The sequence below is a fragment of the Diprion similis genome, chromosome 14, assembly GCF_021155765.1.
Source record: "Diprion similis isolate iyDipSimi1 chromosome 14, iyDipSimi1.1, whole genome shotgun sequence".
Taxonomy (NCBI): Eukaryota; Metazoa; Arthropoda; class Insecta; order Hymenoptera; family Diprionidae; genus Diprion; species Diprion similis.
This window is the reverse complement of record NC_060118.1, coordinates 10447386-10470654: the sequence shown is the minus strand read 5'-3', so window position 1 is coordinate 10470654 and position 23269 is coordinate 10447386. Positions and strand designations below refer to the sequence as shown.

General features: G+C 36.6%; 5 protein-coding genes and 1 pseudogene across 6 annotated transcripts; 3 read left to right on the top strand and 3 right to left on the bottom strand.

Moving 5' to 3' along the window:
* Window positions 1-837: 837 nt before the first annotated feature.
* Window positions 838-2283, top strand: LOC124415080 (peroxisomal membrane protein 11B). Its single transcript, XM_046896358.1, has 3 exons — window positions 838-1043; window positions 1159-1274; window positions 1619-2283. The coding sequence occupies exons 1-3, from the start codon at window positions 988-990 to the stop codon at window positions 2146-2148; spliced, it is 702 nt and encodes a 233-aa protein (XP_046752314.1). The 5' UTR covers window positions 838-987; the 3' UTR covers window positions 2149-2283.
* A 616-nt stretch (window positions 2284-2899) lies between these two features.
* LOC124415078 lies at window positions 2900-4997 on the top strand (annotated as a pseudogene).
* A 41-nt stretch (window positions 4998-5038) lies between these two features.
* LOC124415079 (ciliogenesis and planar polarity effector 2-like) lies at window positions 5039-7657 on the bottom strand. The gene is made up of 5 exons (XM_046896357.1): window positions 7545-7657; window positions 6274-6422; window positions 5672-5946; window positions 5395-5531; window positions 5039-5288 (listed from the first exon to the last, which is right to left on the bottom strand). The coding sequence occupies exons 2-5, from the start codon at window positions 6371-6373 to the stop codon at window positions 5081-5083; spliced, it is 720 nt and encodes a 239-aa protein (XP_046752313.1). The 5' UTR covers window positions 6374-6422; window positions 7545-7657; the 3' UTR covers window positions 5039-5080.
* Window positions 7405-15274, top strand: LOC124415076 (non-lysosomal glucosylceramidase). Of its 2 annotated transcripts, XM_046896355.1 has the most exons (14): window positions 7407-7615; window positions 8210-8298; window positions 8418-8598; window positions 8940-9223; window positions 9671-9904; window positions 10036-10165; window positions 10495-10740; window positions 11062-11306; window positions 11390-11544; window positions 12047-12150; window positions 12976-13118; window positions 13211-13317; window positions 14719-14910; window positions 15030-15274. In XM_046896355.1, exons 1-14 carry the CDS (start codon window positions 7446-7448, stop codon window positions 15219-15221), a joined length of 2472 nt encoding a protein of 823 aa, XP_046752311.1. In that variant the 5' UTR covers window positions 7407-7445; the 3' UTR covers window positions 15222-15274. The 2 variants fall into 2 exon arrangements, 1 of the variants encoding a protein (XP_046752311.1); XR_006930096.1 differs by lacking the exon at window positions 13211-13317 and having other exon boundaries at window positions 7405-7615; window positions 15030-15169.
* A 1050-nt stretch (window positions 15275-16324) lies between these two features.
* LOC124414624 (odorant receptor Or2-like) lies at window positions 16325-18611 on the bottom strand. The gene is made up of 7 exons (XM_046895625.1): window positions 18367-18611; window positions 17916-18201; window positions 17525-17813; window positions 17108-17207; window positions 16870-16971; window positions 16563-16718; window positions 16325-16427 (listed from the first exon to the last, which is right to left on the bottom strand). Exons 1-7 carry the CDS (start codon window positions 18601-18603, stop codon window positions 16377-16379), a joined length of 1221 nt encoding a protein of 406 aa, XP_046751581.1. The 5' UTR covers window positions 18604-18611; the 3' UTR covers window positions 16325-16376.
* A 1998-nt stretch (window positions 18612-20609) lies between these two features.
* LOC124414598 lies at window positions 20610-22652 on the bottom strand. Its single transcript, XM_046895576.1, has 7 exons — window positions 22507-22652; window positions 22377-22403; window positions 22105-22301; window positions 21891-22014; window positions 21555-21680; window positions 21167-21339; window positions 20610-21060 (listed from the first exon to the last, which is right to left on the bottom strand). Exons 1-7 carry the CDS (start codon window positions 22562-22564, stop codon window positions 20938-20940), a joined length of 828 nt encoding a protein of 275 aa, XP_046751532.1. The 5' UTR covers window positions 22565-22652; the 3' UTR covers window positions 20610-20937.
* Window positions 22653-23269: the final 617 nt, after the last annotated feature.

Sequence of the window (23269 nt, the reverse complement as noted above, 5' to 3'; positions counted from 1 at the left end):
TACACATAAATAGGTAATAGAAAGATAATGATAAACAACATTAACATAAGTATTAACCTAGCAAAGATGTATGATAATAAACGCTGTATTCATATCTTTATTTATACAATATATATAATATGTAAAATGTGTCTGTTGATGATGCGTACAAAAGAAAAAAAAAAAAAAAAAAAAATGCAATTAACAGAAAATATAAGAATTTATAAAATACGACAAAACAAACCCATGAATTATGAATTATACAGAAAATATAACGATATGATATAATAAAGACTGTTAAAGTTAACACTTGTAAGTATTGCAATTACTCAAAACAGAGAAAAAAAGAAAAGAAATTAATTTATTATAATAAAAATAACAAATAGTAATAAAATAATATTCAATGGAATATAGACGATATTGACAACGTGGTAAAATCATTTTTCAGACTTAGTATATGGATATTGAAATAATTTCGTGAAAATTCCTCGGATATTTGAATACTGACAGTTGTATTTTCGTATCAAAATTGAAATATTTGAAATTTTTTAATTTGCTGTGTTGCCCGCTGTCGTGTAAATGTCGACTCAAAATTATTACGATGTATCTTTTACTTTTGAAATTTGTCGGACAGAAGCGGCTGCTGCGCAGTGACCAAAGTGCCAGGGTACTTCAGTCAACGCAGTGAATAAGGATAGGAGATGTCTAATGACGCATGCGCAGTATTGCAACAACTTCGACTGCGCATGCGCGATTAGAGAGAGAAGGGTGGTGATGACTGTGCTGATCCGTAGTCATACGTCTCATATACATTATCGTCTTATATTTTCTCTCTCTTTTCATACAGGCCGGACCGAATTCAGAGTTGTCAGGTGGTAAACAAAGCAGTCTAATGTCCGTAAAATATGTAAATTAAAGAGCCGTGCAGTTATGTAAAAGGAGTTGTGTACGAAGTGAGAAGAGGCGAAAAACGAAACTCGTTGAAACTGCAATTACGAGAACTGAGAAATGGATAAGATAGTGAAGCTGAACAATCAAACAGCCGGAAGAGACAAGATTATAAGGTTATGTTTTTACTGCATTTGACTTGTTTTTATTATACACACTTGCCATTTTTTTGCGATAAGTATTCTTTTTCGCTTACCACCATTAATTTATTCTTGAAATTTTCTGTTTCAGGCTACTGCAGTACGGCAGCAGGGCCAGCTGGTATTTCTTTCAAAACGGAGAACGGACCAGGCAGAGAATCGATGTTCTCAAAAGTCTCGAATACACCTTCAGCTCCTTTCGAAAACGTATTTTCACCTCTCGTCTTAGCCATTCAACCACAGATCATCTTTTTATTTGTCAATTCCTGAGCAACCTTTCATGCTTTTTAAATTAGAGTCTCTCGAAAGATTAGGGGAAACTCGAGTATATCGTTCAGATATTGAGAAAAACATGAATCGCATTGTACCAATTGAAAATTTCTTCAAAGCAAAACAAGTGATTGTAGCGTACAATCGATTTTGATACAAAGCACTAGCATCTAAGCTTTTGTTTATAATTCTAGTATTTTCTATTTTTATATATGTAAAGAGATGGTCGTGAGTCATGTAAACCAAGTCCAAATTTTAATTTTTACTTTATTTTCAAACAGTCTTGCGGCTCGGAAGATGTTTGGACTTGTTGTACTCGGCGTTGTCTTCAATGAGGTATCCAGATTTGGTTGTGAGGATAACGATGACATTGTCCAAGATATCCAACGCGTTGTTCCTGCTTGCAGACCACATAATCTGGGTCGGCAGAGCAGGGATTTGCCAGGTGAACGTTGAGAAGTGGAATCAAGTGTCAAACAAGTACTGGCTGATGGCGATAGTGATGAACCTTGTACGAGACGTTTATGAGATATCGAAAATAATGGAGCAGGAAACGGCTGGCCTAAAATTGCGGGCTGTTAAAACGTGTAAATTTGATCTACCAATGCAGTTTCGAGCTTTGTGTTGCGTAAAGAATCACACAGATGTTTTTGTCGACACGATAAAAAATAGTTGCGACATTTTCATACCTCTAACTTCTCTCGGTTACACCAGATTCAATCCTGGAGTCGTCGGACTCCTCGGTCTCATTTCTTCCGCTGCCGGTATCTACAGCCTTGTTTATCCGTTGGCCAAATTGACGCCTGCGTAAACATCGGGGAATCTCTTCCGAAAAGAGATTATTCGTGTTCTCTCTCTCGCGCTCTCATTCTTTCAACATTTCATAAAAACACCTCTTAGAACACATTCCGATGATACATTTTTATTCTTTCCTCTTTGTTGTCGTCATGTACGTATCTATTCTACGAGCGATTTAATTCGTTGTTGACTGATCTGGTGGTGTTTTACTTGTAATATACATATAGGGTGAATCAAGGAATATTATGTTAATTAGGAAGTTAAGAAATGATTGTGAAAACGCAACACGGTTCAAAACAAATTGGCCGTATTGCGGAATACTTTTCACTCAAGATTGATCGGAGGATATTTATTGACTCGAATAAAGGTTCAATTTTTTTTATTTATTAATCTTATTTACCTGCATATGTCTGTTAAAATATAAATAATTTTATTTCTTATACGATTATCTTCTTATCGCGAAAATACGTCGGTTAAGATAGAGTTAGCAATATTTTTTCGGTGTATAAGTTTTGGTATTGTATTCGATAAATTTTGTACATTTTTCCTTTCTTTATACTTAAATACATGTAAAAAATCCTAACAAGCCAATTATCTTTGAACCGTTTCTCTCGTTTATATCGTGTGAAACTCGATATTGTCGACCGAGGAATTTTATAATGAGTTAAACAGAGATCTGAAAGAAGAATTTTGTCACAGTCGCGGCCTGTTCACAGCTCGAAACAATCTGAGATATAAGTGAAATTGTAAAGCGTGAAAGAAGACGAAGGACGGCTCCGATAATTTTTATTTTTTTATATTATTTTTCTTATTGTTAGTATCAAAAAATGATTCCTTCAACGACGAATAATTCCTTCAATTATCGCTATCATTTCATTATCACGATCTTGTGAGTATAGTTGTAACACTTGTTAAAAATTCTTCCAAGCCAAATACTTATATTTACTTAATATCGTTTACTTGATTTAACTTTAGATATTTGAGTCACGTTTTGGCGAGAAAAGTCTGCGACGTCAGAGTAGCGTCTTTGAAATTTGCGTCTGAACGGAATGGTGAATTTTCTAACGAAGAATCGTCGAATCGACCGCTGTTAGAAGAAAGTGGTAAGATAGTTAACAATACTATGAATATAGATAGAAAAATTGAAAATTTATACGATTATACAACAAATTCTTTTGACGAACTTTCAAAGTGAGGTAAAAATATTTCCAGCTGTAACAACGGTTAACTTGTCACTGACGATTAACGAGATTGATGTTCTGGACGTAAGGAATTTGGTGAGTGAAAAAAATCCGACAATCGGACTTTCAATTGCTCTTTTTGTGTCGTCAAATTTTTTTTTATACTCCGATTTTTCAAACCCCCGCAGGATGTCGAAATTGATTTAGAAATGACCCAGAGATGGTACGACAGCAGGCTGGGGCCGGATTATAAAACGAGAAGATTGGCGGTGATTGGAGCAATTTGGAATCCGAAAATCACATTCGTCGTCGGCAATAATTGTCCGGAAATTGCGGGGAACGACAGGACTCAATTTTGGCGCGGTACTGCCGACGGAAGTGTGTTTTACAGCGAACGGTTAGCTAAATAACAAAGAAGCGTTGAATAATTTATTATTTAAATGTGGAAATAATTAAATTATAATTTTATTTTTTTACTTTATTTTTTAGTTCAGAATAATGTCATTTTTACCTATAATTTCTTAATCAAGAAATAACATTTAAATTTTTATGAGAATTGAGTAAAATTTTATAAAAGAGAATAAGAATAAAAAAAAGAGATATTTGCAGATTTCTGGTGAAGCCGAGATGCACGAAAGACTTGACGAAATATCCGTTTGACAAACAGATTTGTTATTTAAAAATTGGATCCTGTGAGTTCTTCGGTGTCTGCAATTATCATTTACGAAGCCGTTACTATATTTTCATTGAAATTCTTATCGTAATTTATTCGCTTATTTTAGACAGATTCACCGAGGAAGAGGTCAGTTTAAAGTGGGCTTCCGGTAACGGTCCGGCAGTCGAGTCGCGAGTAGACGAAGAATTCGGTGAATTTCGTATTCAGAGGATCAATCATTACAGCGAAACGGAAGTAAGGAGCGCCGGAAATTTCAGCGTTTTAGTAATGGAAATTTATCTGGCAAGATACAGTCGTCGGGAAGTTATCCAGAGCGTTTTGCCGAGCTTTGTATTGGTCAAAATGGCCTACGGTTCCCTCTGGATAAAATCGTCAGGTAAAAAATAATGACAATTAGTAATAAATTTTTGTGTAATTGAACCAGGATATTAAAAGAAAATTCCGCAGGAATCCGCACGCGAATAATCACCTGCCAATTATCTCTACTCGGGACTCTCTTCATGTTTCTAAATTCGAATTGGGGATCATCGAACTTGACTCACTTGAAGGTAAACTTGAGAATCCCGTAGCCAAGATTAAAACTACAGAGCTTCGTTTGAGCTTTTGACCGACTTCCAGGCCCTTGACATTTGGTTTCTGATCTGCCTGCTTCTAATCCTCATACCGCTGGCCGAGAGCATTCTAATTCATCATCTAAATCCGGCGGAAGTAGATTATTTCGACTGCAACGAGGTGATTATAAGTCTCAAGCTTAAAGTCCAAGCTATATTAATCTTCGTTTTATTTTACAGAACGAACACGAGGCTGGTAAAAAATTTACGGTTTGGATGGAGAAAACTTTATCCATTCTACATCCGGTGGGCTTGATAATTTCGACCCTCATATTTTTCACGGCATTCAATTGGTGAAAAGAAAGTGTATGTATAAATTTTATTACTTAAATTATTCTAACGTTACGTTATCACTGTTTAAACGGTTTTTTCTCTTCTTTTTAGGACGGAATCACCAGTCGTTAAGACCAAAAACGATTAACCGAGACTTTCAGATTCTCTGATTGTTGCAATAAAATTGTTATCTTATCGTAGGAATCAAACTTGCACTACTTGTTTCGATATAAATTCTTGATCCCTATCCCAAAGCGCAGAGCAAATCCAATTCAGCTGATATGAGCAGTCAAAGATTTCGGGTCTCGCCACCGCCTTGTTGGTATCTATTCTTATCACTTTCACTTTCCACTTGTCTTCGAATTCCTTGACTTGAGTATCAGACACGGCCATCGTCGACCAAACCTTGTACCTGTGAATTGAAATTGCTAAAATTGTTTCAATACTCTTACGATTCATGTTGTTTCTGCTTCTTTTTTCACCCTAACATTTATATCATTAAATTATCTGAAAACAACCTTGTTCCGACCACTATACTGGCTGGTTTTTCTTTCGTCGCTGCCATTGAATTCATCAGCTGTGGAAGATCGTTTAAAGTCGCCGTATCGTCGAAAGAAAATACACTGCAAATCGCGTCGACTTTATCTTTGCAGGCCTACAGATTGCAAAAAAGAAATACGAAACGATTATACCGATTTGGTGATATTTTCATTTACACGGTTAGAACAAAAAACAATTTTTCGGTACATAAATGATAAAATATGTACTTATTATATAATACTGAAGTATACCAACCGGTAAAATGTGGCTGTACTTTTTGATGCTGTTCTCAGACGCGTCCCAGAATTGCAATTTGAATAGTACAACCTTGTCCCATATTTTAACAGGCCAGAAAATCGTCGTTCTTTTTATGCCGTTTGTCTCGACGTAAGTCCCGCTCGGCGACGATCCTTTGATTCCTGAAAGACGGGACACGACGCAAGTCTTTCCGACACCCGATTTCCCCGCCATGAATATTTTGTACGAGACTTCTTCGATCGACGAAGGTATCGGTGGTCTTTCCAATATACCTGGATGGTTTCAAATGTGTTTAGATCGGTAATTAATTAGACGCGAGGTTGAAGTTGGTATCGTTATACAGCTGCAACAATGCGTGTTTAGGAAAATATTTACTTGGCACTTTTTTGAATTCTCCGATATTCGGTATATTCTGATGAACAAGAAATACTCATATTTCGAAAAGACAAATCATTGAAAGTCATCCTTAATTAAATTGTAAAATAATGATTTTTTCCTGATGTTTTGTTGCGTTAACTTTACCAACTTCAGCCTGCTAATTAGATACGATAATTAGACGTTGTGTATGTTATATTCATTAATATGTGTATCCTTCATACCGTAAAATCGTCTCTTATTAGTCGAACGAGTGTAAAAGTGATGCAGCAACGACTCGCCCTCGGCGGAGCTAAGCCAGTCCATTTTTATGGCGTTGCTCATTTTACAAAGGAGATTTGAAAAATCAGCGTTTAATTTTCCCGCCTCTTTGCTGCGGAGGTGTGAAGATGAATTACAGAAAATAAATCTTTTTATAGATTAAATTTATAATATTCTAGTTTGAAATTGAGATAAAAGTAGGAGAAATTGAGGTAGCGCGAATTATTATGTTTTCGACATTTTCCTTTTAAGAATTTCAGTATCGAAATCTACTCAATATTGTCTATTAAATAATACGAACTAATAATTGTCAACCATCTGATAAGGTTGTTCCGATTTCAACCGCTCATATTTATGTTTATCATGAACATGAGGCGATAAGATACCTAGATAATACGATAAAACTTCTACTCGTTGCAATTATACGACACATCAGCTATAGGATTGCATAATTGTAAACCGGGGATTTGAATAGTTGCTAATAAAAACCGTTTTCAGTGGATATGATAGGCCAGGAAAAAAAATTAAAGGTAATAATTTTTTTTTTCGGTATGAAACCAGAAACTTGATCTAAGGATTATTCGATCAAGCTGAATCGAATTGCGATAATAATTTTGCAATCAACTCCCGAGGTGATTATAAAAAAAAAACGGGTAGAATCGTTGAATTCGGAACCTAATTTGCAATGAGGTTTTCGCACCTCCGGTTGAATGGTTTTTAGTGGTTTTTTTTTCTCTCTTATTATTGAAGATGAAGACGCGGTCACACTTTTTTACGTTTTTTTTTTTCCCCAACAATTTTTGTTTAAAATATTTTTTGATAAAATTATTGAGTCCCGAATTGATAAACGGTTTAATCCTTTTTTGCTATCACGATCTCGGGGGTTGATTGTGAAATTATTATCACCATTCCATTCGTTTCTGGATTCGTATAAAAAAGTACGAAGTTTCGTATTTATATTTGTGTGTCGCGTTGTGTTACGCTGATAAGCGGGACAAAGTCGAGGGTGTCGAATCCTATCGACGGACCGTCTAAACCGACCAGAGAACGCTTAACGCGTTTAGTCTAATCGCGGCGAGCGAGTGACGCGCATCGTCGTTCAAATTCAGGCGTCGCGACGTCGCGTCGAATCGTTATGGACGACGTTCAGGCCTCTCAACCCGTCGGCAGAATCGAGCCGGTCGTTAAACCCCCGCCGGACTACGGTTTGAAGTTAAAACTCAACCACAAGTACCCCGAAAAATGGAAACAAGGCGCAACCGTTCGTCTCAAGCAACTTCCTCAGCTTTTGCCGCTCGCTTACAGGTTCGTTCGATTCTTTACATCTTTCAGTCAATTATTCACAACAACGTTTACAACGCGGTGTCTAGGCGTATGAAAAACACCGCGAGTAAGCATGCGCACAATTCTTCGCGCATCTGTTTCGCTCGTTTGTTCACATGTCGCGACGTCGTCAACGCGTGAATTCAAATGGCGGGAAATTCGAACGGTCTTTAAAAATTTGAAATTTAACGTTTCAGGAATAGTTTTTTTCCAGCATTTTTTTTTTTTTTTTGTTTCAATTACTCGACTTAAACGTCGATTGATAGATTTTTAAAGCGTTTTGAGGGTGTTTGAACCGTTCGAATTCAAAAAATTCTAGAAATTATCAGCCTTCGGAATTTAAAAAACGGGAATTCATGATACATTGCTTGAAACGCTTAGGTTATTAGGACTTCTTATTAAAGGAAATTCGAATTTATAGTCTGAATATAGAAATTGATATAAGCTTTTCTCTAAACTGATTCGGTAATGAATTTCAAACTAGTAATTTGTATTCAAAACTCAATCAATCTTGAATATGACTTGAATATCAGCGAATCGTTGAGTTTTTGTTAATTTTTAATCGCCATTTTGCAGATATGTCTCGTTCTTCGCGAGGACGACGACAGGAGGACGAAGACCGATGATGGATTATGTAAACATGCAGACTGGAAAACAGATTTACGGTGAGAAAACCGAATTTCTCCTCTTGTTTTACTTTGAATGTACCTATATTTGTTTTTCTTATATTTCATCACTTTGTGATATTTAAGATATTATAGTGATTGAAAAATTATACATGCAGGGGTCCCAATCGGCGGAATTGGAGGCGGGTCGATAAATCGCGGGTTTAAAGGTGAATTCTGCAGATACAGTCTACGACCCGGTATATACGAGTACGAAACTCTTCTGGCCAATCAATTCATCCTCACGATCCAAGACGCCACCGGAAAAACGATTTACCATCAAGTTCTGTCGACTGAAAGGTGATATTAACGTCCTAAAATAAATATTTCTCACCACCCCTGGTGAAAATTTATACCTTTAAGAATTTTTGCGGAAATCCGCATTTTTTGTAAAGAATTTTCTATCAAAAATAACTATGCATAGTTATAATCTTGTGAAATTGTACGAAACGTTTCAAATTCTCTAAAAATTTGTAGAAAATTCTGGAAATCATTTTCACTAGAGACGTTATAAAGATGAAAAAATTGCGGGGAAAAATGTTGATGTTCAATTCGTTCCAATTGCTTTCGTTAATGGTTTAGACTCTTTGCAGAGAGACTATTTATCGTCACATTCTTCTGACGGTATTTTTTATTTCCAGGAAACCGAAATCCCTGAAGTCTTGGAAATGGGGATTTGACGGATCGAAAGCCTCGTACACGGGGCTTTATCCTCGTGCTTGGACAACATACGATATAGAGGATCACAAAGTGAGATTAACGTGTCGTCAAGTGTCTCCGGTGATACCGAACAATTACAAGGACAGTTCACTGCCCTGCGCTGTATTCGTTTGGGACGTTGAAAACCGCTCCGATCAAGATCTCTTCGTCAGTATTACATTTACGTTCAGGAATGGTAACGGAAACAAAACCATCGACAAGGAAGGTTCGTGAATAATTCAAGTTATTCAAAACAATCATCTTTACGTATCAATCAATTTTTCTTGCTCTTTTATTTCTGTTCACGATCCTTCTGACTTCTCTTGCTCCGCAAGAAGAAACATTTCGTCTAATTGGAAACGCTAAGACGCTAATTTGATAAGCTCGTTCATTTTGAACAGTATATAAAATCGCAATTGAAGTCAATTACTTATACCACGCAGTCGACTGGCGTCTCGCCAAATATCGTCAGATGGTGTTTTCATTTTATAAGATAAGAATCATTTCGGTAAGGATACCGTAACTTGTCTTCATGCATCGTCACTCCTGTAATATGAACATGAGCAGCTTATCTGCATGGACAACGTCATCACATTCTTTCCCTGAGATAAAGCGCCAACAAAATGATAACAATGAATTGCCGTAAACAATGACTACTGTAATTGTCGATCAGGCGATAAATGGAACGAGCATTTCGACGGCGATGAAGGCGTCTCCGGGGTGATGATCCACCAGGAAATCAGAGGCATGCCTTGCACCTACGCGATCAGCTCCAGGTCGACCGATGAAGTAAAAGTTACGCGAACCCTGAGCTTTGATCCGACAGGAGACGGCATGGAGGTCTGGGAGGACCTGGAGACTGATGGAAAACTGGACGAAAGGTCGATCCGAACATCGCCAAAGACTGGTAATTACTTCTTGATGGGATGATCCTTCTTCGTTCAAAATTACATGGAACATTGAATTATTGAAGAGAAATTTTTTGGGCTTTATGATAAGTGAATAAATAAATAAATAAATAAATAAATAAATACGCAGATGGCCTAATCGCCGCAGCGGTATCGTCGCGGGTTTTAGTGAAAGCCGGTCAAATCGAGGAAGTTGAATTCGCTCTTGTCTGGGATATGCCGAAAATCCAGTTTCACTTCAAAATGCGAGAATATCTGAGGTACGTGGATCGTGTTAGAATCGTATAAGCTGTAAATAACGAAACAATGACCTGCTGGAAAATGTGATAATAAACGACGGAAGGAATTACCGCAATGACTATAAGCAAACGACTTAACGCATATTATAATTGATATATTATATTCTGTATATTAGGAACATAAGTGGCTGATAGATAATTGAGTAACGATGGAAACTATGACTAACTAACTAAATGGCCTAAATAAACAATTTAACGTTACTTCCAACAGCAAGAATCTTCGTATTTTTTGATAAATCATAATTATTTTTTACAATTCTCTATCGTAATCTTTATCTTTTAATCCGAAGGTATTACACCAAGTATTTTTACAACTCGGAACGATCGGCTGCTCCGGAAATATCCAGGCACGCTTTGGCGAGCTATAAATCATGGGAAAAGGACATAGACGATTGGCAACGGGAGGTGTTAGACGATCCTGGTCTACCCGAGTGGTACAAAAGTGCTTTATTTAACGAGCTTTACTTCGTCACTGACGGTGGCACGATATGGATACGAAGCGAGGATTCCGACGATTATCCAGACTCCGATCCGAGGTGAGAATTAGGTGATCTCGTTCCTTGTTCCAATCGTTCGTTTCGAAAGAAGATGAAAAACCGTTCAACACCCGACTTGGGTTTCTATTTGTCTTTTTTTTCTCTCCAGAAAAAAGTCGATTAATTATTTAAATTGGTAAAAAATATATCTCAAATTTGAGTAAGGTTTATCATGTATTAAAATTTTTTTAAACGAACCAATTTCCTTAATAAAAAAGGTAAAACATTTTATTAAATTTTATGAAATCAGACTTGAACTTTCGAGAAATAAGTATTTTTTCACAGCACGTAAATAAATGACTTGATTCTCTGAATCTACAGGAAGGAATATGGCCGCTTCGCCTACCTCGAAGGTCACGAATACCGGATGTACAACACCTACGATGTTCATTTTTACGCAGCCTTTGCTCTCGCCCAGCTTTGGCCGAAGATCCAGGCTGTTATCCAGTACGAAATTCGCGACACCGTAAACGCCGAGGACACAACGGTGTGGACGACTCTCTACGACGGTGCGAAGCTTCCGAGAAAAATCAAGGGATCGGTGCCACATGATGTCGGCGATCCGTGTAAATAGAAAATTTATTTGATATCAATTTTTCCGCCTTTCTTGATAGAATTGGTCATTTTATTGTTTCCGTTCAACCCACAGATGAGGAACCCTTTAAAATCATCAATGCGTATCCGGTTCATGACGTTTCCGAGTGGCGAGACCTCAATCCGAAATACGTACTCAGCTGCTATCGGGATTACAAATTATCCAATGATGTTGAATATCTCAGGGATTTGTGGCCGGTTCTTAAACAGGTAAAAAAGATACCCAGTTCTGCGCACAGATCCTGATACCGACGTTTTACCGACATTTTAGCCGCTGCACAGTTCAGACACAAACCCTTTTACCGGTGATCGATAAAGTCAGTCTCGGTGGGAATGACTCTTACCTGAAAAAGGGTTTGTGTCTGAGCTGTGAAGCCGCTGCACTGTCGGTAAGTGTCGGTATGGGAATCTGTGCGCAGAACTCTCTCTACTACTTTACCGTTATAACTGACTTTGTGAGAATTGAAATTAGTTTCGTTCTTCCTTCTCGATTTTCTTTTCTTCTTCGGTATTCTCACAGTTTAGGTATACGTCTGAATGTTAAAATGTCACCTAATTAGCACGTCAAATGAAATTATACACTAACTGTATTATTTCACGTTTTTCTTCTATTTTCTTTCAATTCCATTTTTTTTTTTATGTATCCTTGTCTTTGTCCACTGCACAGTAAGGATAAAATATGCTCTCACATTTCCTCTGTACGAAATTAAAGGTGATGGACGTAAGTTTAACGTGGGACAAAGACGGTGACGGGTTGATAGAAAACGGAGGATTCCCCGACCAGACTTACGATACTTGGGTGATGGATGGAAACAGGTAATCATTTTTGGATGCATTCCATCTCAATTGAGTTTCAATGTAAAACTAGAAACTAATAGTATTTGAATTCTAGGTAATTACTGACTAATTCAGTCGCACAATAATTAATTATTATTATTATTATTACGAAGGAACGGAAAAAATGGGTAAAAAAAATAAAATAAGACAATTACATTAAAATGAGGAGACAAGGAAATACGGGTCGACGTCAGAAATAAAGTCGCAGTAAGAAAATCTATCGGGTTTATGGCATACCGTAAATATGTGTTGAACTTTATTATTCGTTGCTTCTTCATTTTTTATTGCCGTTTTTACGCCGCCATGCACGATGCTGAGTATAAACTCAAGATACCGTGGACGGAAAGTATTTATTGCGGTCGTTTGCGTGAACGGAAACTGCAGGCGCCCGAGGGAAAGCCTGTAATTTGAAATATTTAAAAAGCTAAACGGAAGCGACGTGACGACAAGTCGACAACCTGCATTACACGTTCAACTTGAATATTTTACAGTGTGAAAACTCTGGGGAAGGATTTGAAAATAATCGTTCCGTTTTTCCTGTTCGCGTGAAGTTTATTCGGTAAAATGTTTTATTCATGCAATTAGTCTGTCATTTTTCGGGAGGGAAATTTTTTTTTAAAATTTTTTTTCGACTTTCATTAAACGTTTTTAGAAAAAATCAACATCCGCTATATTTTGCCACCAAAAATGCGAATATACTCGATGCATGTAGTCTGGATGAAAAATATTATTTGAAATTTTTATCTTCGATGAAGAACATACCTATGAAATGGTAGAAATTCGATAAGGAATAATCATTTTCAGCGCATACTGCGGCGGTCTTTGGTTGGCTGCTCTAAAATGCATTTCTAAGATCGCAGAGATTCTCGGACACGATGAGGACCGGAAGAGGTATTTGGATACGCTGGAAAAAGGCAAGGAAGCTTTCGAATCCAATCTTTGGAACGGTGAGCTTTATTTTCGAAATATCTTGCATGTAAAATTCTATAACGCCTGCTTATTATACTAAACCCATAAATCCTTTTCCACTTTGATTCAGGTAAATACTATAACTTTGATACGGCGAAAAAATCATACAGCAAAACCATTATGAGCGATCAATTATGCGGTCAGTGGTTCCTGCAAGCGTCTGGTTTTGGTCATGAAGTGAGTAACGCTTGTGATGTGTATAATTTTAGTTTTTTAAAACACTTGAATTTATTCCCCTGTAATTTACTTGAATAATCAATACTTTGTTCTTTCGTTTTACAATTCAAACCATAGATATCAACAATATCATGCATCGATTTTTGCTTACGATCGTAAGTTTATTATCTCGAAAGTTGAAAGTCCAAAGTTGTATTCTTCGTTTTTAATCTTCTCTAATTATTTGACTCAAGATAAAACTGAAAATCGATCAGGATATTATAATCGTTAATTTCGTTAGCAGCGTTTTAGTGCATTGCACCGTTTCGATGAGGCCAGCTTCAGTAGTTTCCATTATATAAGTGACACATATCGTCGGTGAATTCGGCGGTTTTCGAAAGCCGCGAACTATAAATGTCGCGGCATTTGCTTTTATGGGATTCCATGTGGTTCCATCCTTTACTGCGGTCATCGATAAACACCCACGTCGCTATGCCTGCACTATTCTAGTAGCTAACACCGAGACAAACTATATGGGAATGGCTTTACACCGCCAATTTATCCATTTTGATGAGCTCTCTGTCTACCAAAAGCAATCACACTGGGTTTTCGGGAATGTATTTATTGCCGTCGTATATCGATTATACGAAGATTAGTGTTATCAGTATTCAATTATTGGTCAAACACACGAATGAATTCCGAGATACCGTAAATACATTTTACGCAAAGAAATTGAGAATTTTATTATTAATAAAGAAACGAAATGAAACCGTAGGTGGTAGGATTGACGAGAAAAAAGTAAAACATCTTGTCAACTTTTTCACTTTTCACTTTTTTAAAAATTTAGTAAATTTCGGAAATTTATATCTTGACAGAGAATTGTTAAATTCAATTGGAATTCGTTTAGTTCATAATCATGCAGATCGATCTTTATTTTCATACTTTTTTCAATTACTAAATCAAATTTTTACTCGCGATAAAGTTGATTAAGATTTTTATTGGTGATTTAAGTTTTTCGATTCACTTGAAATTTTTAGACAGCATTATCGGGCTATTGAAGTAGATTTATATTCCAAAAGTTGGCCGAATTTTTCAAGCCCAACTTACTGAAAATTATGATAGTATGTTGAATTGTAAAATGTCATTATTGAATTCTATAAAATGATAATAAAAAATTGTATATACAAAAATTATAAAAGCACGAAACGATGAAAAATTATATACTTAAGTGTAACAATTTTTTATATAGTATATCTGACGATAAGTGCTTTTGTAATTTATCACTTGATCACAAATTTCAGTAATAACATTTTCAATTTAACATATAACAACTTTTCTCAGTAGATTGAATTTTTTTATTTCCTTCGCTTTTGGATTCTCTCGATTTTCTTCCCTAATTATTTTTCTCAATACCGGATACAGGTATTCCCCAAAGACAAAGTAAAGTCGGCACTGGAGACGATTTACGACAACAACGTAATGAAATACAAGAACGGAACTCAGGGTGCCGTTAACGGCTACCTGCCGTCAGGGGGTATCGACACACTGACGATACAGAGCGAGGAGATGTGGACCGGCGTTACCTACGGTCTGGCGGCGCTGATGATTCACGAGGTGAATTGAAACGGGGAATCGGACGTTTCCCATTCCCCGTTTGATGCAAGACGGATTTCAGGAGCCTTAATTAATTAATTAATTAATTAATTGATTGATTAATTTCCTCGCTTCTCCAGGGTTTGCCGGAAATTGGATTCAAGACCGCCGAGGGAGTCTACAGGACTGTTTACGAGAAAATTGGCATGGGTTTCGAGAGTCCGGAAGCCCTTTATGCGAATAAATTTTACCGGGCCATCGGGTATATGCGGCCTCTCTCTATTTGGGCGATGCAACACGCCTGGCGTGTCTCAAAGGCGAAATCAACCTAGAATTGCTAATTGCTTATACCTTTTTCTTTTTCATTTATATTCATTTTTTATATGCAATTCTTACACTTTCTGTATCGGATATTTCCACGCGTTTTATGTATTATTCGTGCTCTAGCGTTCAGGATTTTTTTTTATCTCTATCTCAAGTATGGATGACCGATACGTGAAATAGGTGAAACATATCTTTTCTTTTAAATACATAATATATATATATATATATATATATATATACGATGCAGTAATCTAGCAGCTGAATTATTATCAGAGCGGGTGTGAAAGATTGGCGAATGCTGAAGTATTTGCAAACCGATTTATCACCGTGTTTTTATACCTAAATACGTTTCGAGTGATAAAAATTTTGTTGCTAATTTAATTATGATATATATAAAAAAAAAAAAAAAAAAAAATTACGTATATATACATATATATCTTTCAAGCAAAATAAAACGTCATATTACGCAGAGATCGTGAACCCAACTTGATTAATAATTGTTATCCGATAATAATCTGTCAACATTGATTAATTATTATCGTATATAGGTTAAATTCGCATTTTAAGATTTAAGAATTAACAAGTTTGTTTTTATCGCGTGTAATGAATGATTCATTTATCGCATGAATAGACATTTTCTATGAATTTGAAAACAATCGAAGATAATACTGAATAATTAAATTGTTAATAACGAGGTTATAGAGAAAATAGAGAGAGAGAGAGAGAGGGAGAAGATAAAAAAATTGCCCTGCATCCTCTTTCCGCTTTTATAAATAAGTAATATAAAATGTAACCGGCTCTCCGGACAGCGGGTAGACATAAAAGTGAAGAGGTGTCGACCGCACATGTTTGCGGTCTGCCGCAGACACCCGTTCTCATAAATTAAATTATTAATCAAATTTCCCTGCAGCGGACATCTCACTTCATAAATTATTCAATTTATACATATATTTATTCATACACAGTCGAGATTCATAGTATTTTCAGTCAATTGTTTGGTATCATCAATGTACGAACGTTAAAAACTTACCGAAAAATTTTTCTTTCAAATTTCTTCTCTAGAATTTTTGTGGTTGCGTATTTGATTTTTTTTTATTTTACACTTTTCTCGGATCGTGCAAAAGCCATCCAAAACCATTGATATCGAGTTTCGTGAATTACCGCTACATGAATTGCTTCATCAATGCGAAATACGAGTAGGCGCTGCTCAGTAGCTGAAAGAATTTTTTTTTGGAAAAGTATATTTGGCACTGTTTTTTTATTTTTTATGTATATTTTTATTTTTTTTTGGGAGAATATAATATATGTTTGTAAGGGTTTTTAGATTCTTTTTCACTATTTGTACTCACGGATAAGTAGGTTTCCAGTGTTACCATGTAGAACTTTCCAACGGTGAGATAAATCGGCTTCTGCGAACGTAGAACCATGGACATAATCGTTTTTGCATTGATCTTGCCGAAATCGTACCAATTTATGCCCAATACCGACTCGCCGATCTTCAAAGCCTCCGGTAAAATCAGAAAAAATTGACTTCTAATTTGTGCGTTATTTTATTTTAATATTTTTACTAACTAATTAATTTCAATTTCTAACGAAATCTTAACTGTCGTATCACAATTAATTTATTTTTTTTAACTTTTCATATATTTACGTTACTTCGTTTGTCAACTCGTCGCCGCACCAGTAGTAACGAAACAAAGTCAGCAATGAAAACATGAGGATTTGTCCTGGTTGCAGGACATCCGTACTCAGTCCCGTCTAAACCATTAAAGATGGAGTGAAAAATGTGAAAATAAAAAATACCACACAGTGTCAGGTAGAATTTGATCATTTACAACTTGGCAATTTATATTCTAATCAACAATTTGTTCGACCGCGCTTCACCCGTTATTACCATCAAAAGGTGAAATAAGAGAAGGCAGATGATCATTGAGTAAGTGATAAACACGCCGAACAGAACCGGGCTGAGCAAAGAGTCGACGGTTTTGCAAAATCTGAAAAATAAATGGCGAAAGCATTAATTGATTATTGTTATTGATAATATTATTATTATTATAATTCTACTGGAAACCTGAATTCTGAAGAAAAAAATCTTTCCAAGTTTTTTGGTCTTTTCTTTTCTTTTCTTTTTTTGTCGATAGAAATTCAATTTCGATTTTCGGATAAATTTATAAAACCAGTATAACTCTAAAACAAGAAAAAAAAAAAAAAAAAGAAACAAGCCGTTTTTCCTGATTTTGTATTTTTCATGGAAAATTTCTTTTCACCTTCTGTTTTTACTCTAAAAAATATATATTATCGCTGCGCTCACGCAATGATTTTCTGATGCTCTTGTATGCATTTTTTCAATTCCTCCTGGAAAATCATTTCCAATGTTTTCCTCCAGACAGGGGCTGTGATAAAATCTTCTCGATTTTCCGTAAGGATCATTAATTTTCGTTGAGCAGTGAGGGGCAGTTGCTCAATAGAATATTGGAGTATTTTGAGACGAGCAAGGGCGAAGAAAATATATGCGACGAAGAGCGAGTCGAACGCCAGCGAGTGTATCGTGACCAAAAACTCTATCATCACGTCGCTCAGGTAAACCGCAGCAAAATTTTCTGTAATTAAATGATTCATCATTTAAAACATAGAATCGTCGTCATCATATATATGTTTAATTCCAGCCGTGCAATTATAATTGTCCCAGGAATCTACCATACCGGTTGAATTTAAACTGAATGGATATTGGACTGGTATTGGTAAGATTCTTGAATCGTAATCGCCGAAGATAATCATGCGGATCATCGGCCAAGTCACCATGTAGACGATGATCATGAACATGAAGAGCCAAAGAAAAGAGTTGATGAATTTCGACTTTCTTTGACCGTCGCGTAGCAATTTAACCTTCTCGCTATCGCTTTCTTCCAGTAATATTTCATTCTCGTAGCTGGTGATTTTCTCTGACAGTGATATTATCTCATCGCGACGAGAGTAAAACACGAAGGTCTGGAAAAATGGAAAGAGAAAGAGAAAGAAAAAGAAATAAGAAGAAACAAATGTAATTCAAATTTCACGCTAGTATGAAATTTCAGAAGAAAAAGAAAAAAAAAATCTTACTGAGAGAGATAGAGAGAGAGAAAGAAAAAATGAAAATGAAAATCTTTATCAAACCTCGCCGATTACGCAGGTGTAAGCGAAAAATAAATAGGCGTTTTCGGCAAAGTGTTTCCAGTTTCCCCAGTGCATGTAAAGATCGAAGTATTGGAATCCGTTCATTATCGAGATGCTGATTACGACCAATAATCCGGCCGCGTATCGCAGATTTTCGATTAATCTCGGGGCTCCGTTTATCGGCCAGCTTCCGATCCATACGTAGAGTTTTATCGTTCGTCGCAAAAACTCGTTCATCTTAAGCACAGTCGTAATCTATGAAAACTTACAGTAGATACACAGGCCGTTTGAACGCAATTATGAGTTTTTATTTTCTTCTTTTTTTAATTAGATAACAAGCTTTTCTAACTTCCGCGCCAAATTTTGAAAATTAAATAGTCTAATGTAGGAAATTTTTTTCCTGGCAAAGAGTTAATAATAAATTAGTCTTCGGATGTAAAAATGATCTAGGACTGTGAAAAATATTAGAAAACTGGCATTGATAAGTAGAAAATTGAAAAACAAATCACCCTTTTATTAGAAGCACGTCTCGTTTTCCGAGTTCCAAAGAAAAAAAAAAAAAAAAAAAAAAAACCTCAGCGAACACTTTTGCACAAAAAAACTAATAGTGTCAAATCCTTCGGGTTAGCCAGCGTTCAAACGACCCGTGAGAAGTTCTGAGGAAAATTGCTGCACGTATCGAATGCAGTTTAAATTAATCGCGGAACGTCGTAGCTGCATTTTTCGCAACTGGCAATTAGACGACTTGCATCTCTCGAATGATGGAGGTTTTTTTTTTTTTTCTTCTTCTACTTTTATCTCTGAATAGTTGACGAAGTTTAACATCGTGTGGCTTTAGGCCCTTGAACGTTTCGCAAAGTTATTCAAATTGTTTTGCATGTCGGTGGTTTCATCCTTCAACTATCTGCATTTATAACGATTCCTCAGTTGAGACGCGAATGCAATCAATCTTTCAGTGTAGGTATATACATCGTCTCTCGCAATTACATACATATACTTGGGTATATATGATTGTACAAAAGTTGAAGAAGCCGAGACACTTGCATGGATAAACGGAAACTCTTTACTCGCAGTATGCAGGAAGTACCTTGGGTTAAATTGTTTGCTTTTAGGAGTCTATTTTTTCGCCAAAAGTGTCGCGAGACAAACAACGTGGACGAGGGTGCCAGAGTTTTCTGTGCGAGAGACAGTAATAGCGAGAAATTTGCCAACTTTTCACCGTATAACACCTCAACACCTCTTCGTATCAAGTTTAATTAAGATAAGTTTACGACGCTAGCGACTCGACGATGCTTAAAATATACTCGGTAAACAACGAATTCAGCATTTTGCAACTCGCTATATATTTTCACACTCCTATTCGCACAACTTTTGACTATCGTTGAAGTCTTCAGCTACGGATTACCAAGAATCATTATTACTTGTTCGTTTTTCAAGCGAAACTTGCAATTACTTGAAGCTTTGTTATCCGTCTGGATTTCCTGGTATTTAATTATATCAATATAATAATAAAACTTTTCGCCCGTTCCTCATTCCGACGGAATTGCTCTATCGGCGTTGCTTGATTAGCGCGATAAACATCCGGTAATTTCTTCACTTCCCATTCAAAGGATTTCACGGAATTTGCGTTCACTCTTCACCGCCTCGCGCCTCAGTTTCGACTTGGAATCGTTATTCGATTCGGGTTTTCACCGGCTTAAAGCGAGCCTTTATTCCTTGAATGGTGTGATCTCGAAAGAGATGTCAGATCTCCGTCGAATAGGTGCTTTACCTAATCTTTTAAGCGTCGAATCGCCTCTTGACTTTCAACGGGCTCGCGTATTCTGCTCGTTATCAGGTCTCATTTTAAACGATCTTCAAAGAGGCTCCATCCTTGATTAATTTACTTATTCATCCGTTGGTAATTCTCTCCAGGAAAATTGAATCGGAAAATACGATACTAACGATTTTCAAGTTATTAAAAAATCATTGCATCCCTGAATTGCATGTACAGTCAATTAAAAATAATACTAAACCAGTCTATTTCAGGATCTTTTTTTATTAAATCAGAATTTATTGGTCAACGAATTTTCCAACTCATCGCTGTTGTTACAACTTTTTCATACTCAGATACCTCTAACAAAATTTTTAACCTAGAGAAAAAAAGAAGATAATCAATACAGCGCGGACGTGGAGAGAAAATTTTCATTCAGGTGTTATGAATCACTTGAAAAAGTTTTCATTCGCTTAAACGTCTGAAGAATAAAAAAAAAAAAACAGATGAATAAATAAACGAGTAGACTACACATAGAAATGTGAAGTGAACCGAACAACAAGCCGGATGTTTTTATCAGAACCAATCCATTAACAGTAAATATATATGTCCGAATTTGTACATTTCTCGTCTGCTTTCAATCACGTTAAAAAGCCTCGTTCACCAACGTAGTTTGTAGTAGCATTTCGAGCTGTTTTTACTCTCTGGAAAATGAATTTATCGTCAAGTGGAATAAACAACAATTTGTTAGAGAAAAACTCCGATTTTCTCGTCGACAGTTCGCACGATGCGATGTCATGAGTCATTCCGGAGCTCGTCTAGTCTTGGCAAATAGTATCACACTGGAGGCTGAGTGGGTTGTTGATGAACCAGAGATGAAACGAGATCAGACCGTACTTTTTAATGTTTTCTGCAATACACTTCGGCGCGTCGGGAATCGTGGCCTATAAAAAAAAAAAAAAAGAATAAACAAAGAAGAAGTTCACCATTAGCCATGCGAAAATCGTGAACCACAAACTCGCCACATGACAGACAAATTTTTGCGCTCACCGCTTCGGTTTGCAACGGAATTTTTTCGAACCAGGTTCGCTTTGGGCCTGAACTAGCAGTTCCAATAATCTGAAAACCGATGCCTATGATGTTGGTTTGATTTGCCAGAAAAAAAAACGGCGTTATGTCATCGCAGTTGGTTTCAGAGTTAATCTTGTAGTAATGCAGACCTGTAAACGATTTTGCTATATTACTTTCTGTTTTCACTGATTCTCACACTCGGTCGAAAACTGCGTGTTTTCTGAAGAGGACATCGCCTTGTCTGGTCAAACTGGACTAACGGTGCCCATGAAATTTAGTAGTTTTCCGTGGTTGGACAACAAACGTGAAGCACCATTCTTTGGAACTACTTGAATTCGGATTACTTTTGAAAAAATCAACTCACCCATCCAAGTAATGCACTTTTTTCGCTCGTACTTCGTCTGCTCGACGAGGAGTCCCGATTTTGTTGGAATTTTGGTCAAAGTACCGTCTCTCTTCTTCAACCATATGCTGCGGAAGTCTTTGCAAGCTGGAACCACGAGTTTTTATTAAAACGTGTTTGGATGGTATCACGTGCCTGGTTACAGATCCACTTTATGGCATTGGTTTCGGACCATTCGAAACTTTGATGTTTCGTCAAAGTTTAATTTTTTTCTACTTTGAGTTTCACCACCAAAAAATTCTGCTCTGCGAATTAGAAACACTTTGCAATTTTCTCCCATGAAAACAGAACACTTACCGCTTTGACGAAAGTACGCGAGTGCCGTGTAATACTCAACGTCGTTGATGGTCTTAACCCTTATTTCAGTATGTTTCCGGTAGTTTATCGGCATGTGTTGACTGTCAAGGTCCTTCGTTGGGACCTGCGAGTTTGATTGCAAATTTAATCGCCGTCGCTGTTACTCTTGCTGTTTGGAAAAATTCTTTCGAACATCGATTCCCGGTTTTCTCACCCCAACTTGAAAGCCAATAACTTCACCCGTAGATGTCAGGTAAATCATAACGACTCTCGGGTCCCCGTAGTATCCCATTCCAATTTCTCCCGTGGGTAGATTGACGCCTGAGACTTTTGTCCATCCCTGACATCTGGCTGCCGTCAAATTTTGCGGTATGTCGTAGAAACCGTCGGTCACATTCTGCGACCATTTGGCTAAACGATCATTTTATTGACTAATTTATTGTAGGTGAGAAATCATCGATAAAGTTGAAATAGTGCGATACGTACCAGTCAAACCGTTCCACACAACATCCCCTGCCGGAAAAAATATGGTTGCCGTTAGAATATTTCTTCTCGGTATCAGAATTATTGCAGTATTTCATCACGGAATGAATTTCTTTATTAATTACTTAATTACCTTTGGAAGTTGAGACGAATGCGGTGAGCACGATGATCGTTGCTATATTAGCGAACATGTTTCGTTCGTTGAGAGGTTCTTGAGTTCTTGACGGTTATCGTACGACTAATTAGTATTTGGTACTTCGTGTATTTATACCAATCGTTTGTTATGTATATACCTTACTCGTTTGCGTTTGTTAATTATACTATATAGGAATACTTACTTATTTCCTTACATTGTTTACATATGTCTATGCATTGGTGGAAAGGGTTTACAGATGAGCAAAGAAATAATGAAACTGCACTTGAGTTTTAAGGCAGACGACTCTTTATATATTCTCAACTGTCGATTTGGGTCGCATTTGGTAATTCATACCTAAATATTAACAATCCTCATAAAACGCACCTGCCACATAGGACAAACTGTTGGTTATGTAATCGACCCTGACACATTATCATTAGATAGTATTCATATAGTTGACGGTTGTTTTTCGGTTTATCAGTCATAATTAGGTCGAAAAACGAAGCGTATAGTCTGTCAATGTGGAATTTTCAATTTTTTGGTAATATTCACATTGATTCGCGTAACGTTGTTAAACGAGAATCAAACATTTCATTCACCAGCATTGATTACGTTTCTACAATAAATCAAAGTAACTTGATTACTCAATTATTCGTCTTACAGTTCAATTAATGCCATATTTTGAAGTGGCCTGGACTTTGACTTTGTACATGTAATGTTTTTGGGTTTATCGGCCAAACACATGTGCATAGAAATTATA